General features: G+C 40.2%; 1 protein-coding gene across 3 annotated transcripts in view; it reads left to right on the top strand.

Moving 5' to 3' along the window:
* Positions 1-15207, top strand: part of PRKG1 (protein kinase cGMP-dependent 1) — a 481254-nt gene that overhangs the window by 451743 nt on the left and 14304 nt on the right. For 2 of the 3 annotated variants that reach the window (XM_030487822.1, XM_030487821.2), the window contains exons 11-12: positions 9382-9521; positions 13647-13736. In XM_030487822.1, the coding sequence (XP_030343682.1) occupies positions 9382-9521; positions 13647-13736 (230 nt within the window). Of the gene's footprint in view, positions 1-8913; positions 9279-9381; positions 9522-13646; positions 13737-15207 lie in introns of those variants that run through there. The other variant, XM_032919960.1, reaches the window with a different exon arrangement.

The following is a 15207-nucleotide window of genomic DNA, read 5'->3' as shown; positions in this document are numbered from 1 at the left end:
CCCATGTTCATCTGACAGCAGAACTACTGCTACTCAGCTGAAAAAAATGCTGGTTATGAAGATTTGGCCCTTTTTTTTTGTTCTCTTTCCTTCTTACTCATGCAGCCTATTCCCTTCTTATGTGCAGGATGCTTTATTTTAATGTTACTGTCAGATAGCACTGGACGACTGCAGAGCTACTTTTTTTATTTTTCCTTTGATTTTTAATTCCTAGTGGAATTAAATACATCCTTTGTAGATGAAAACATATTCTCAGGGCTTATCTTAGTGGAAAGGGTGTTGTCAAAGTTTGGAAAGATGAGATGCCATTGTAGCCCATCAAATACTGTCAAAGGCTGGATAAGGATATGAGTTGTCAAGCCAGAGGCTTCAGCTCTGTTTGGAAGCAGGAATTAGATGTAAAAATAGGTGCTCTATTGTAGACAAAGCCAAAATCAGGAGCAGGTCAGGATCGTGTATGGGGCTGGAGAGTTTGGGTCTGTCTGACATCTACAAGAAACCACAGTAGTGAGTTTTTCCATTTGTTTTCTCATATTTTAGATATATAACCCTTCTTCTGCTATTTACATTTTGTTGGAATGATTTTATGCATGAAACAGTTTACATTTCTCACTGCTTTTTAGCCTTTTCCTTCTAGACATTTTTGAAAAATAATATTTACCTCTGGGCTTTATAGAAAGTGTTGTGGGTCCCCAGCTGAAACCAGGAAAGAAAGACACAAATTTTATTATATTTCCCAATGCCCTTGCTTATAAAAAACTTAGTTGTGCATATTGCCAAGCATTGAATATCAATTTTCAGTGTAGGGATCAAAACATAAAATTACAGGGTTTTAGCACAATTGAGTATTTGATTAAGCAACTTTAATTGTTGAAGAGATGAGATTTCCTAGGGACTGTGGATTTTTTGGTGTATACTTAGGTGTATTCACAGACTGTAATTTTGCAATTTATTTTCCTGTAGAGTCCCATAGCACTCAGATTGCGATACAATACTTAAGTGCTTTCCCAACCAGCTGAATTGAGACTCTTTCAAAGAAAATAAGGTCACTGTCACGGACAATTTCCACCCTGCTGTCCACTTGTAACTAATTATAGACCTATATAATGGTTAGGGTTGGAAGGGACCTTAAAGATCGGCTAGTTCCAACCCCCCTGCCATGGCAGGGGCACCTTCATAGAATCATAGAATAGTTAGGGTTGGAAAGGACCTTATGATAATCCAGTTCCAACCCCCCTGCCATGGGCAGGGACACCTCATACTAGACCATATTGCCCAAGGCTCTGTGCAGCCTGGCTTTGAACACTGACAGGAATGGAGTATTTGCTACTTCTTTGGGCAACCTGTTCCAGTGCCTCACCACCCTCACAGTAAAGAACTTCTTCCTTATCTCTGACCTGAACTTCCCCTGTTTAAGTTTAAACCCGTTACCCCTTGTCCTATTGCTACAGTCCCTGGTGAAGAGTCCCTCTGCAGCATCCATGTAGGCCTACGTCAGATACTGGAAGGCTGCTATGAGGTCACCACGCAGCCTTCTCTTCTCCAGGCTGAACAGCCCCAACTTTCTCAGCCTGTCTTTGTATGGGAGGTGCTCCAGCCCCCTTATCGCCCTCATGGCCCTTCTCTGGACTGGCTCCAACAGCTCCATGTCCTTTTTATGTTGAGGATGCCAGAACTGTACACAATACTCCAAGTGGGGTCTCATGAGAGCAGAGTAGAGGGGCAGGATCACCTCCTTAGACCTGCTGGTCACGCTTCTTTTGATGCAGCCCTGGATACGGTTGGCTTTGTGGGCTGCGAGCACACATGGAAGCCGGCTCATGTTCAGTTTCTCATCAACCAACACCCCCAAGTCCTTCTCCTCTTCTCCGCTCAGCCTGTAGCTGTGCCTGGGATTACCCTGACCCAGGTGTAGGACCTTGCACTTGGTTTGGTTGAACTTCATGAGGTTAGTATTGGCTCCCCTCTCAAGCATGTCGAGGTCCCTTGGATGGCATCCCTTCCCTCCAGCGTATCAACCAAACCACACAGCTTAGTGTCATCAGCAAACTTGCTGAGGACGCTTCAATCCCACTCTCCATGTCTCCGACAAAGATGTTGAACAAGATCAGTCCCAGCACCAACCCCTGAGGGACACCACTTGTTACCGATCTCCAGTTGGACATCGAGCTGTTGACCACAACACTGCGTGCAGCCATCCAGCTAATTCTTTATCCACCGAGTGGTCCATCCATCAAATTGCTGTCTCTCCAGCATAGAGACAAGGATGTTGTGCAGGATAGTGTCAAACGCTTTTGCCAGGTAGATGACGTCAACTGCTCCATGAGTTTTCTTTCCATCTTAGGTCTTTTTTTTTAGCCTTGACTTATTTCCAGCCTAACCTGGTCGAATCGCCATGCTTATTTACACACAGCAGACAGCTAACCCAAAACTAAGGTGATGTTGAGCATGAGGTGGAAAGCATAGAGTGAGAAGCACCATGTAGCCTGCTTATAATTTGAATATGCAAACTACAATTTTTCTCTAAGCTTTAATTAGGAGAAAAGCTGAATCTGGCCTTAAGGAGATGTGCAAAGTACCTGCAAAACCCAAAAGGAAAGATCTGCAATACTGAGCACCACAGTAGACTTTAAGGCATAAATACGAGCAAGCTATACCCTTGCTTGCCTAATAAAAAGAAATGCTGGCAAGAAAACAAGTTATAAGGCAAATAATATAAGGAAATCTGCTTCATCCTGGACGAACATAAACATAAACCGTGCTGTACTCTTTTGCTGGGAGTGTGTAGAAGTTGCTGCTTTGTTCGTGCAGCAGTTCAGCTGTTGGGATTAGGAGAGCTCAGCTTCCAAGTGCTGCGCTCAGCAACAGCTGCTGCTATTTTCGTTGGTTCAAATGCATCTAGCTGGGAAGCAGCAGAAAATAAAGGACCTTGGACATACCCAGCAAGCAAAAGCATTTGCACTTCAGTTCCCAAGAGCTGTGGTTGAACCAGTTATTATTTAACGTCATATGAAGATATTCAAGTTACGTAACACAGATTTCTGGCTCCATTATATCTGAATAATACACATATTGCAAAATGCACAGCTAGCAAAAGCCCTTTGGAAAAGCATCTCCGTCATTACAAAGGTATCACTGTGCCCACAAGGGAAGTTCAACAGGAGACATAAGCAACAAGAAACTGGTGGGTGAGTTGTGGACACAAGAGTTCAAGAAAAGCTTCTGTCCAGCTCCTAAAAGCTCACTGTTACTGTGTATTTAGGAAAAAGCCACATCTCCAGAGTAAACAAAATATTTTTTACTTGCACAAACTCTTCTCCCTGTGTGTTCCCATTTAGCTGGGAGCCTGGCCAGCTCCCTTTGAAGCTCAGCAGAAAAGGTTCCTGACCAAGGTTTTTGTGAGCGCAGTATCCAGACGCTGTGAAAGTTCATGTTCATTCAAGCACTTCCATTACATAAGTGAAAGAAATCTGGAGATTTTTGAGTGGCAAACACTATAGCAGCCAAAATGAATGAAGGATAAACTATAAATATAAGTATAAATATAAATATGTTAAGCTCTGCTTTTGTGCCCTTGGGTCTGTTGCTCTTTCATGGCTTCAGGGGTCTATACAGATTACCATAGTGGCAGATGTTATTTGTAGCAGCTCCTTGGAGAAAAAAGCACAATCATAGGGCTTCTTGGAAAAGCCACAGCCATGCAAGACCTGTAACCCACAGGCATATTTTCTGAATGGGAATTCAGAAAATCAGAAGTTCTTTGCTGTCTTCTAGAAGAAAATCATGTAGGAATAGAAGACTGGGCATGAATGAGATAGATGCAGTTAAAATAGCATATCCTCAAGCTAGATATGGCAAGGTTCAGGCACCTCACTAATCTTCACTGAAACAAATCCTTCTTTGGGCTATTGTTCTACATTCTGGTAAAAATTTATTAGTGTTTACAGTTTCTCAAGGTCAGCTTGCATTGTATCAGTTCAGCTGTCACTGGAGTTGCATGAAAATTGCTCACATTGCAGACTATATATAATACACATACATGATTTATAGTAAATAGAGGCAGAGAAAGAGGAAGGATAAGAAACATACAGATAGAACCATTTACTCTTTTTTCCATCAAGTTCTGGATTTTGTCTCATCAATATCCATTTTCCAAGAAAGCCTGAAAAAGCACTAAGGTGTAGAACCATATTTATATGTACATGAATTATAGCTGTGTGAAAAGAAACAAAAATCAGGCCTTGAGTGCACTGTGTGGTTTTGAAGTTGCAGAAGTTTATACACCATAAAGCAAAGCAACGCTTGTGGAATGGTTCCAACATTTTCATATAAGTGTGGGGAGCCATAAGGAGAAGCCAGCTGAGGTCTAACAAAACAAGGACTTGGAAAAGCAAGAAAGGCTGGATCTCTTTCTCTTGTCCTCCTTCTTCTCCTCTCCTTTTGAATTTCTGTTCTCCCCTGCATTTGCATTTTGTCCTTGTGTCCTCTTTAAGGGAATTTCTTAAATGTATTTTCAGATAGTGACCCATCTGTTCAGGTTTTCTCAGGAGTAGCTTTGTCACAATGACTCAGGCTGCCAAAAAAACCACCTGGTAACATGGAAATGGGGCACCACATTGAAGTGCAGCCAAAGGCCATGACTCTGAGTGGATGATGCTTCCTACACAACCAGAAGGCAGGGAGAGGGCAGCCATGGGGCTAGCACAGAAGAAAGTTGCTTGCTTCAGCTCCTGTCCACTCTCATGTTGTGGAGCTTCCTTGCTTCAGAGGGCTGAATGGATGTCACATGTGGAGGAAAGGAATAGCTGCTTCTTCATGAGGTGAGCTCATGCAATAGGAAGGCGCTAAAAGATGGAGAAGTATGGTTCTTCCCGGGTAGCGCTGTCCATTTAATACCTGATGGTTGAAGATGCAGCCATGGCTCCAAATGTGACTGTGATATCCCATCACCATGGTGCTTGGACCAGAATGTTTTTCAAAATACATCTGTATTTATATTATATTTCTATTTGATATGTGTATTAATATATGCAATATATGTTTATATGTATTTTATATCTTTATGCAAATATGTATATATGCAAAATGAATCCAACTATTTCTTATTCTATTTTGTTTCTACAATTGGCTTATTTACTTACAAACAAAATTTCTCCTGTTATTTTTGTCACTGGGATGCAGTTCATTCCCTGGGTCAGAATCCTGCAGAATGACCTGATCTAATTAATTTTACTTCTTCTCTCTCTGGCTTTGTACATCACCTTTTTAAGGTGGTGTTTGTATTTTATTTAACTATGCTCCCTACTGCGTTTTTTTTGTTTTGGAGAGAAAATGTATTCCTGTTCCTCAACTGAAAGGGCTTATATCCGCCCCCAGAAGTTAATTCGTAACAATGAGGGCAAGAGCGCAAGCAGATTCACCAGGAGGGAGTCTGACCAGAAGAGCATCAGTAGTAACTACAGCTTTACCAGAGTTCACTATTTGGGGAATTATTGCCCTGGAATGGATGGTATGAGTCTGCTCTTAGTGTAGATTTGCTGTTCAGCCTGCTTTGTGTTTTGCGATCCATGCAATTTGGAGGCAGAATTGCAGCCATGGACCATGTGCCAGAGCTCAGTGATGAGATGGATATAAAATTGAGAACTGAAATGTGTGTACGAAGGTGGAGAGAAAGGGATGGAGTATATTCAGTGCTATAAATGTTACTTCTAATTTTTCCCTGCCTGTATTCAGCAGATACATGACTTTAATATTGTTGTTCTATGTCAACACTCCGGTGGCCTTGATGTTTACTCTTACAATCAGTGAAATTATCTCTAAGAGATAATTTTGTCTAAGAGAGATAATTTGGGAGATTTTTGCGCTGATGAAAAGGCAATGACTGAGTAAGGTCAATGTGAGGAGAGGAGTGAAAAAAGTGAGGAGGGAAGGGACCAGAAATTCTTTTAACTTGCAAAAAAAAAAATGTTGAGAAAGATGGAGGCTGCTGGTTACACTGTGTTGATCCTCTTAGTGGCTCGGCTGCTCTTGAAGAGGAGGGATTGAAACCCAGGGCTCAGCAGGTCTCCACTGAATCAATAGTCCTGGGGTGTTTGAAATATCAGATGTTGCTTCCAAGTGAGTGAACGCTAATCTCGTGAGCTGTGTGGCAAGGAAAACTCCTTTGCAAACTTCCTTCCAAGGAAAGCTGCAACCTTTTTCCTTTTCTGAACTGTTTGGGAGATTTTGTAGTGGGTTTCTTTGGGAGGCTGAGCTTCCTGCCCAGAATATTCCCACCTTTGAGCCAAGAGTCAAAATCCTTGTGGCTTCTGTGGCTCTGTGAGCTATTTTTCTCATTATAATTGAAAGTCAGGGTGTTCTTAACAGCCCGTTCTCATCTTCTCAACATTAATCCTGTTTGATTTTTTATATTAAATATCCAGGTGACTCCTAGATATTTTTTCTTCTTTTGAAATGAGATTGGTATTAAACATAAGGGTTTTTTTTTTCTATGAACTATCAGGAGCTTAATATTAAAACTTACTCTTTGCAAGAATAATATGAATTACCTGGGGCTCCCCAGATTTATGTCATAAAAATAGTCCTCACAGTCACCTCATTTGGCAGAAACACCAAAGCAAGGAGAGGACTTGTGCATGTTGAATAAGGAGAAGTCCTTAGGGTTCGTCTTCCAGGTGGACAACCAGGCGGTCCAAAACTTAAGCCTTTGAACCTCAGCAGCTTATTTTGGTGTATCAGCATATTTAATGCAAATTAATGACCCAATGCTCCCAAACTCTCACAAGTCTTCTGCCTTATGAAGCACTGCAGGAGTGGGAATGGAAAATGGATCTAAATTCTCCTGTGGCATTAGGTCAAAGTCTTGCATTAGCTAATTGTAGCCACCTGATTGTTCTATATTTAAATATGTGTGGCAGTGATGACACCATCAAACACCTAATGAAACCACCTCCTTCTGCTTCCTCATAGAAATTTCCTTTTCTGTACTTATTTTGAAGCTGTGTAAGTATGTATCCCTGAAAAAATACCCTGAAAATACAGTAATCAATAAAAAAAATATCCTTTTTAATGAAAGACACAAAAAAGTAGGTAATCAGAATCAATGGTGTTAAAGTGGTAATACCATAACGAGACACACTGGGATTTATTCATAGTACCCTTTATTGTGTAATATTGGAATTTATTCATCTGAGCGTCTACCAGGTTGTTGTGTTTATTTTTAACACTGATGTCTAGTACAGATTAACATTAGGAAATGTTTGAAGTAAGTTTAGAGTGCTAAATACTTTTTTATTTTTCTAATATTTCATGTTCAAATTGACTGATAAATTTGCTACTGGAGCTACTTTCTTGATTCCACTGTTCATTATTGTTTGTCGGTGGACAACCTGACCTTAAAAAATATAGACTGAAAGAAAACAAATCTGATCTGTAATATCTAACAAAGATTTGCACAGACTTATGTTTGAAATAACTTGTATGGCAGCTGATTGTGCTTGTCCTTTACCAGATGGACAGGTCTGATGGGAAACCAGGCAATCTGGATTACCATCCAAAGGAAGAGGGATAAGTTCTCCAGAAGTATATGCTTAGTCACACTAAACCTTAATCTTCTGCTTTTTTTCTTCCTGAAGTTCCCTGAAACAGCCTGTTTTGATTTAGATAGAATACTATCAAATAATTCAAATAGTTCAAACAGTTGAACTGAAGTCCATATGCCATTTATTCAAAATTGGCGGGGGAAGGTGGAGAGAAAAAAAAAGAACACTAATTCTAAACCAAAAATGTTTTTATTCACTTTCAGGCTGACATAAATGCAAAATTTCTTTCTGCTTTGAGCTGTGGTCAAACATTGTGAAGGCAGCACCATGTAGCACCAGTTTGATAAATAACTTGCAGCTCTACTGCATAGATGAGGAAAAATATTTTTCTTCATTTTATGTGGATTGTTTAAGTCTTTGTACCCTGTCTCCCTGAAGATTAAATGGCAAACACTGGCTTCACGCAAAGATAATAATTATGAGTCTCTGTGTGAAATACAGAACAGTGCCTTTGGAAAAAGAAAAGTTTCATGTGGGTTTGGAAATGCTTGTGGCTGCAGGGAAAATAAGAAGCCACAAATCTGAAGACCAAAATCCCAAGTGGTTTTAAAACAGATAGAAAAGTACATACATACATATGTACGTATTGCAGAATTTAATGATGAAAACTTTGGCCATAGACTCTCGTTTATTAAGGTTTATTTTTGTATCACTTGTGGTGATTTTGGAAATCTCTTTGCCAGCTGGGAATCAGCCTTTGGAGTTTGATTTTCTTAAGCTGTGTCTTTGTGGACATCAGAATACCAGTCTGATTTCTGACAGAGATGGGATACTGAGGATACAATCCTTCTTTGCATTTTCCTTGTGACCTGAGTCATTACATGAACAAAGCAGATGCAGAGGAAACTATTCAAGGTTATGGTATACAGCCTGGGAAAAACATGGAAGGTGCCATGTCTCATATCAGTCCATATTTCTGTTACCAAGAAAATATAAAAATAGATATTATATATTATTAAATTGTGATTGCATGAATGTTGTCTCCTAACCTAAAAAGCAAGCTGGATTTATGATGGCGTTTGACAACAGACAAGCCACTCGTCTGCTGGCAGAAGTCAAATTCCTAAAAGAAAACCAAAATAGAAGTTGCCAAACAGCACCTCTCACTATAAAGAGGCAAAGCATTTAACTGGCAATATTACTGTGAACAGCTGCTGGGGTAATTTAGTAAACTAAGAGGCCTGGTAGGTCAATGACACGGTTCCTTTCTTGTTTGGTGGTGACTAAGATGGTAACGCCAAAACGGAAAGGATGGTGCCTTCCAGCTCTCTTTGGGATGGGTACCAGTCCGTCAGGGTGGGCTGGGGATGGCTTAGGGTTCAGAAGTTACCAGTGTTACACTGGCAAGCAAGCAAACAACTTCCTTGAAAGTACAGATGTGACCAAGCAGTGCTGTTGAAAAGCCAGCTCTGCTCATCCTCTACAAACATCCCAGAACTGCATTTCCTTGCCAGAGCCTGTGCATTTGTTACTAGCTATAGAAAAAGGCTTTGTGAAAGTTGTATATTAGCTAGCAACATCATCTGACTTGAGAGTAATGCTGATGGTTGGGTTTTCCCTAAACACATTGGAGTTTTAGAAATAGCTTTTCAATTTAGCAATGGGCCAAGTATTTAGAAATCTGTTTCATACTGAAGTGAAGCTGATGGCTGAAGAAGTGAGAGAAATTATTTGAAGGTAGGGTGGTGGGATTACTGCATTCCAGTGCAGTTGGACTGTCACAGTTTGGCAGAGGGATTTGCCTTGCTTCTAACCGTTTTGTTTGCCTGCTTTACCCAAGGTCCAGTTGAAAAGCGAAGAATCAAAAACGTTTGCTATGAAAATACTGAAGAAACGTCACATTGTGGACACGAGGCAGCAGGAGCACATCCGCTCAGAGAAGCAGATCATGCAGAGCGCACACTCAGACTTCATTGTGAGGTACCATCCCTCTGCTTTACGTGCTGCCACAGGGGAGTGAAGCACAGCTGATCTTGGGATTTCATAAAAGCACATAGGAATAATCCATCCATCACAACAAAAACCCTTTAGCCATAGCTTTCCTGCAAGGGACTGCAAATACAGTGCATAGAATAAAGTCTGTTCCAGGCAAACGTGAGATTACTCTGCCCATGAGGGATATCCACCCAAGCCTAAACTTAACTCATGTCTTAACTGATTTGTATTGGCCCCATGCTGAGCTTACATGGCTTTGTGGCTCCTGGAGCAAGCACAGCCCCCAGCCAGAGCTTGCTGATTCTGGTGGGTGATTCTCCATGTAGATATATGCACCATGACTTGGCATTGACCCTGCTCAAGGTTAATTTTCCTTTTTATTCTGAATTTCTGAATTTTTCTTCCCACAAAAGAAAGCTTGAAGGTAGGATTTAATCTTTTGGGATCATGCACTGCCATGTGAATAAAGAGTTGTAGCCAGCGCTTCTCTCTAGGGTGGATTAGGTAAATCTGGTTCAGTATCCCTTGACTCATCATGGGCAAATGCATGAAAGCCGTATCGCTCCACCAAACCTAAGCAGAAGCAATTCTTCAGTCAATAAAACCAGGTTCCAGGCATTTTTGTTTTAATCCTAATAACTAAGTTACCTGACTCTTCAAGGATTGTATCTGTCAACAGGAAACAGAGATGGTTCTTTATATGTTTTAGATGAGGATAAGGGCAGTGGGTAGGGTGAAACTCTGGCAGGGCAATGCATTTCACCCAGATGGAGGTATCTAAAAGGACAGCCTCTCATTTAAGGCAACGATGCTTAGTCCCACCCTCAAAGAGATGCCTGAAACACTTGCCTTTTGCCAGAGATCAACCCCGCTCCCAAAAATTGCTACAGAGAGACATACTAACCTAGGGGTGAAACCAAACCCCTGTGATAAATGCAAAGGCAAGCATGTGGCCGGTACAGCCACCCATCGGTCTCTAGGGGGGTGTTTCCTTCCCGAGCTGATCCCTGGGATTCCCCCAGAGCCTGCAGCTTCGCCTCTGATTCATGGGTGACAACTGCAGCCCAGTACCCTACCCAGCTGCAGTTTCCTTCACTCTGTAATATTCAATTCACAAACATGCCCCCGCTACTTAGGCTGGAGCCAAATATATCTTGCAGGCTATTTCAGCCTATAGATTTATCTGCTGAAGCCTGAACTGTCTCATGATGGGGATATAAAGGGAGATGAAGTGCGGGGCTAGCCAAATGGAATGACATTTTGACATCATTTCCAGAAATATCTCCTCCTAAATAAAAAGCTCGAGTCTGTAAACGTTTCTTAATGGAGCCACTGATATTCATAGCTAATGAAATAAATACTTCTTCATTCCCACTTTTTATTCTTTCAGAAGGCAAGTGAAAAAAGGATGTGTTATATGTATGTCTTTTCCTTCCATATCATGCAATTCCCATCCTTTACAGTAACAAGCTTCCCTTGACTATTTTTAACGCTGCATGTAAATCCTGCACTGGGAAGGGACTTTCTAAGTAATAAAGTTCACCCTTTTGCTATTCCATGTGCTGTAGCTAGAAAATATCTGGTTTATCAAATTCTGTGTCTGCTTTTCCCCCTCACTTCTCTTTTTTCACATTCACAGGGATTTTAAGTTGTCTAATAGTTACTATTCTAAAATCATGCATAACCTGCTTATACCCTTTCTTGGACCAGCTGGGATGATATTTTTCTGGGTGCTACAGGTAGAAATATTATCATTTCAGTAGATTAATAGTATTTTGAGATGTTGGGTGAAAGGTGGGTTTAAAATGGCTTTGGAGCAAGGACACAACCTCTGGGATAACAGAATGGGAAAGAAAAAAATTCCAAATAACTCTATTTTCTTAATTCATCATGAAACTGATAAATTTTTAAAATATTCTTCAAAATATGTTCTTCAAAAATCTTTGAAGAATAGTTGTTTGGTTACTAAAATGCATTAAACCAGGCAAAAGAAGCAGAAGAGGCCAAGTACTACTAAATAAAATTTACTTTTAGATAAACTAAGAATCTCACAGAACAAAATGATCTGAGTTTGATAAAGGGCCAAACAAGTGTTAAGCAGTGTACGTCTGCATTGGATCTGCAAATATTTAGATGAATAAAGAAAAAAAACCCCGAATTCAAATATTGTGACATTTCAAACTTAAGACTGCTTGATATGCTGAAACAGCATGATTTCATCATGTATAAACTTTATGCTTCCATTACATTTAATAAACAATATTTTACTATTTTTTTGTTCTGCATGTTTTAGGCCAAATTTGATGCGCATAGAATTTTCTGGAAAGCAATTTTTCAGCAGGGCTACCTTAACTAGAGAAAGTATGCCATATTTCAGTAGCATTTGAATTACTAGCATTTCAGTAGCATTTAAATAAAATGTAATTAGTTACTCACATTTTGGATTCTTGAATATGTATATTTTCTGTAAACATTAATCTAGATTAAATATTTGCTAAAATGAATCATGTTTTCTCCAACTGGCAAGAAATAAGATATTTTTTTTTTCTTAACCCATAAATTTTAACCATATGAGATGGTCAGTAGGTTTGTTCCAACTTTTTCTGAGAAGCACGTTATAACTGTGGTTTTAGATGTCACATAGGTAATACTAGAGTAAGAAAGATCTGAAATACTGTGTTGTTTTGGGTTTCTTCTTTAAATTTTGTTGTGGTAGCAAGCAGAATATTGAGCTACATAATATTTCTCAGGTAGATAAGGACTGAGCATATTCAGTACTCAAAATCCTGCCTACATCACAGCTGCGGCTGCTGGGATCTTTGCCTTTTAAACAGGGCAAAAATAGAGCGGGTAACTGCTGCTAAGCTGTGTGCTGGATGCTACGCAAACACAGACAGGAGACAAATGTTGTCCAGCATTGTGATGTGAAAGTGTATCAGAGCCAAGCTGTAGCTGCCAGGATGTTTTGCCATGTACCTTAAGTTAATATTTAACTGTATGCCTTAGAAAGTAACAAATCCTGATGTGTTGTCTCACTGGTCTATCACACAGCTCCGTAACAGATATTAATAAGTGGATTTATCACTAGCTGGGAAGAGCTAGAATCTGCAAAACCACCTGTTTTAATTTATATCATGTTGCATTGGCTCTTTAATTTTTAACTCTTGGCAACTCCCATGAATGCAGCAATTGCACCATATCCCTCAGCATCCCTTTCTGCTGTGGAGCTTGGATTTTTAGAATTAATTTCTAAACAGTGCAGCTGAAAAGAACCTTTCCAGTATCTGCACAGAGCAGGCTTGTTTCTGCAGGCAACCTAAACTGATATACCCACTCATGTAATAAGTACAAAAGTAGTTCAACATTAAAATTAAGTAAACCAGCTAATACTGAATTCCCTACTTTTGTTTTCATAATTTTATAATTGTATTTGTTTAATATATCATACTAAACACAGAGCACAGATTTTGCCACACATTTTAGATTGCACTTGAGGAGGACAGGTTCATAAAGACTGGCCCATCTATCCCTTTAGGCAATTTTTCCTCCATATTCAGGCCCTGGGAGGGGAAGAGGAAGAGCACTTCACAAAAGGATACCTGCATGTCAGCAGGTTCTCTTTAAACTCTACCACATCAGTGGGTTTATGTTCTGAAATGAATCACAAATTGGGCAGCACTCCTTTGAAATGATCAAATGCAAATAAGACTGCCGATCTGCAGCTGGACTCCATACCATGAAAAACAAGATGATATGGATGTTATAAAAAATAGAAGGAAAACTCTTAAACCACATGTGGAAAGCCAAGTGTCAGGTTACACTGTTAGAAATGGCAGATTTTGTATGTAGCACTCAGACTAGTCATGACCTCTTCTTCTGAGGTCCATGATACACTTTACCACTCAGGTGCCTCATCCTTTTTCTACTGAAGTATTTCCTACCCAAGAAGAGACATTGAAACGATCTCCTTAAATGTAGCACTAACTCTGAAAGATAGCTTTAGTCTTGTGGTGCTTCCTGGCATGAAGTGTATGGTCTGTGAGAAGTGGGAATGCTTGATGTCTTCACTCATAGGGTGGATTTATTTATGATTTTGCTTGTCAACGACAGGCTCTACAGGACATTCAAGGACAGCAAGTACCTGTACATGCTGATGGAAGCCTGTCTAGGTGGAGAGCTTTGGACAATTCTCAGGGACAGGTGAGTTGTAAGAAACTATTGTCCTACAAAGTGGAGTATTTTCTAATAAGCCTCCAGATAACCAAACATCTTTATCTTGTATGGTTTTGGACCTTACCATGCCATGTTTGATTTAAGATCCCAGAAAGGTGAGGAGCTATTTTTGTTCCTATGCAGTTGACTAGACACAAAGTGAATCCAGTTATAACTGAGAATAAGGACAGATTTAGTTTGTATCCAACATGTACAAGGCTTTATGTAAGTAGAGACTTATCCGGAGCTGCTGTGTCATAGCATCTCTGAAAAAATACAGAAAGTAGTGATGGAACCAATGGTAGTCATATGATGAATTGCATCTCTGACAAGTCTTTGACTGCCCTTTCTCTGTCTTCATCTCTAACAGGTACCCCTAAATATCAGGCAGCATATTTTAATCAAAATAATTATTTAAATTAATTTTAATTACCTAGAACAACAACCTTTTGCAACCACAGAAATTACGGTTGTGTTCTTGGTGCCCATGCTATCATTTCTCACAGTTGGAAGCCTGGTTGGAGGCTCAGGCACCTGATAGGGAAACGTGGGACTGTCTTAAGGGAGACTGAGATTTTGGGTACTATGTATGATGGCAGAGAACGACCTTCCAGGCATTTCAGGAGGTGCAGTATCAAAGCCAGTCTTGCTGCATTCCTGCAAGACGCATTCCTGGAGGTGGAGTCCTTCTAGTGCAACGCCTTTAGGCATTGCTGCCTAAATGGCCATTTTAGACTCTGGATTTCATAAAGCAAGGCCCTAAGGCAGCACTGGCATTAGTGAGAGTTCACAGTTGCAAATGAAATCCATGGAAAAGTGCCTTTTCAGGGTAAAAAATACTGACTTCTTCCAAGTCATCTAAAAAAATCACAATTTCCCATCCCAGAGAAAGACCTGCTTTTTTCATCTCACTGTTTGCTCTGCTGCCCACCCTCAGTAACTGTGAATAGCAACATCCACCTCTTTCAGGGAGGCACTGTCATAAATAATATCTATTAATACTTCTTAATATTTATGACAGAGTCAGCTATGACAGCAATGAGCAGGAGGAAATCAATACTTCTGCCTAGGCTTTTAGCCCAAATATCACATAGTACATGAGGGCCGCTCATCAAAGTGGGAAACAGGATCATGCATCAAGTCCTCACTCTGCAAGGAGCACTACACCATCAGGATGCAGAAGTGACATGGAAAAAAATAGGAAAGCATGTAATTACATACCACACTGTAATGCACAACCAAATGTGATCCTGGTATTTCCTGCCTTGGGAGGTTCTGACCTTGCAGCAATTGGTTTTGGTTCTGTGTGGGTAGGTGGCAGGTGGGTTGCACAGGTATATGCGGGACATGCACATAATATATCCATGGGGCAGGAAAAGGTGCGGTGAATTGCCTGTAACTATGTAATAGGCTCATAATTGGAACATAATTTAATTAAATTTGGAAAGTGAAAGAAATG

This window comes from Strigops habroptila, chromosome 5, assembly GCF_004027225.2.
Source record: "Strigops habroptila isolate Jane chromosome 5, bStrHab1.2.pri, whole genome shotgun sequence".
Taxonomy (NCBI): Eukaryota; Metazoa; Chordata; class Aves; order Psittaciformes; family Psittacidae; genus Strigops; species Strigops habroptila.
Note: the sequence above shows the minus strand (reverse complement) of the source record. Positions and strands in the feature narration are given on the sequence as shown.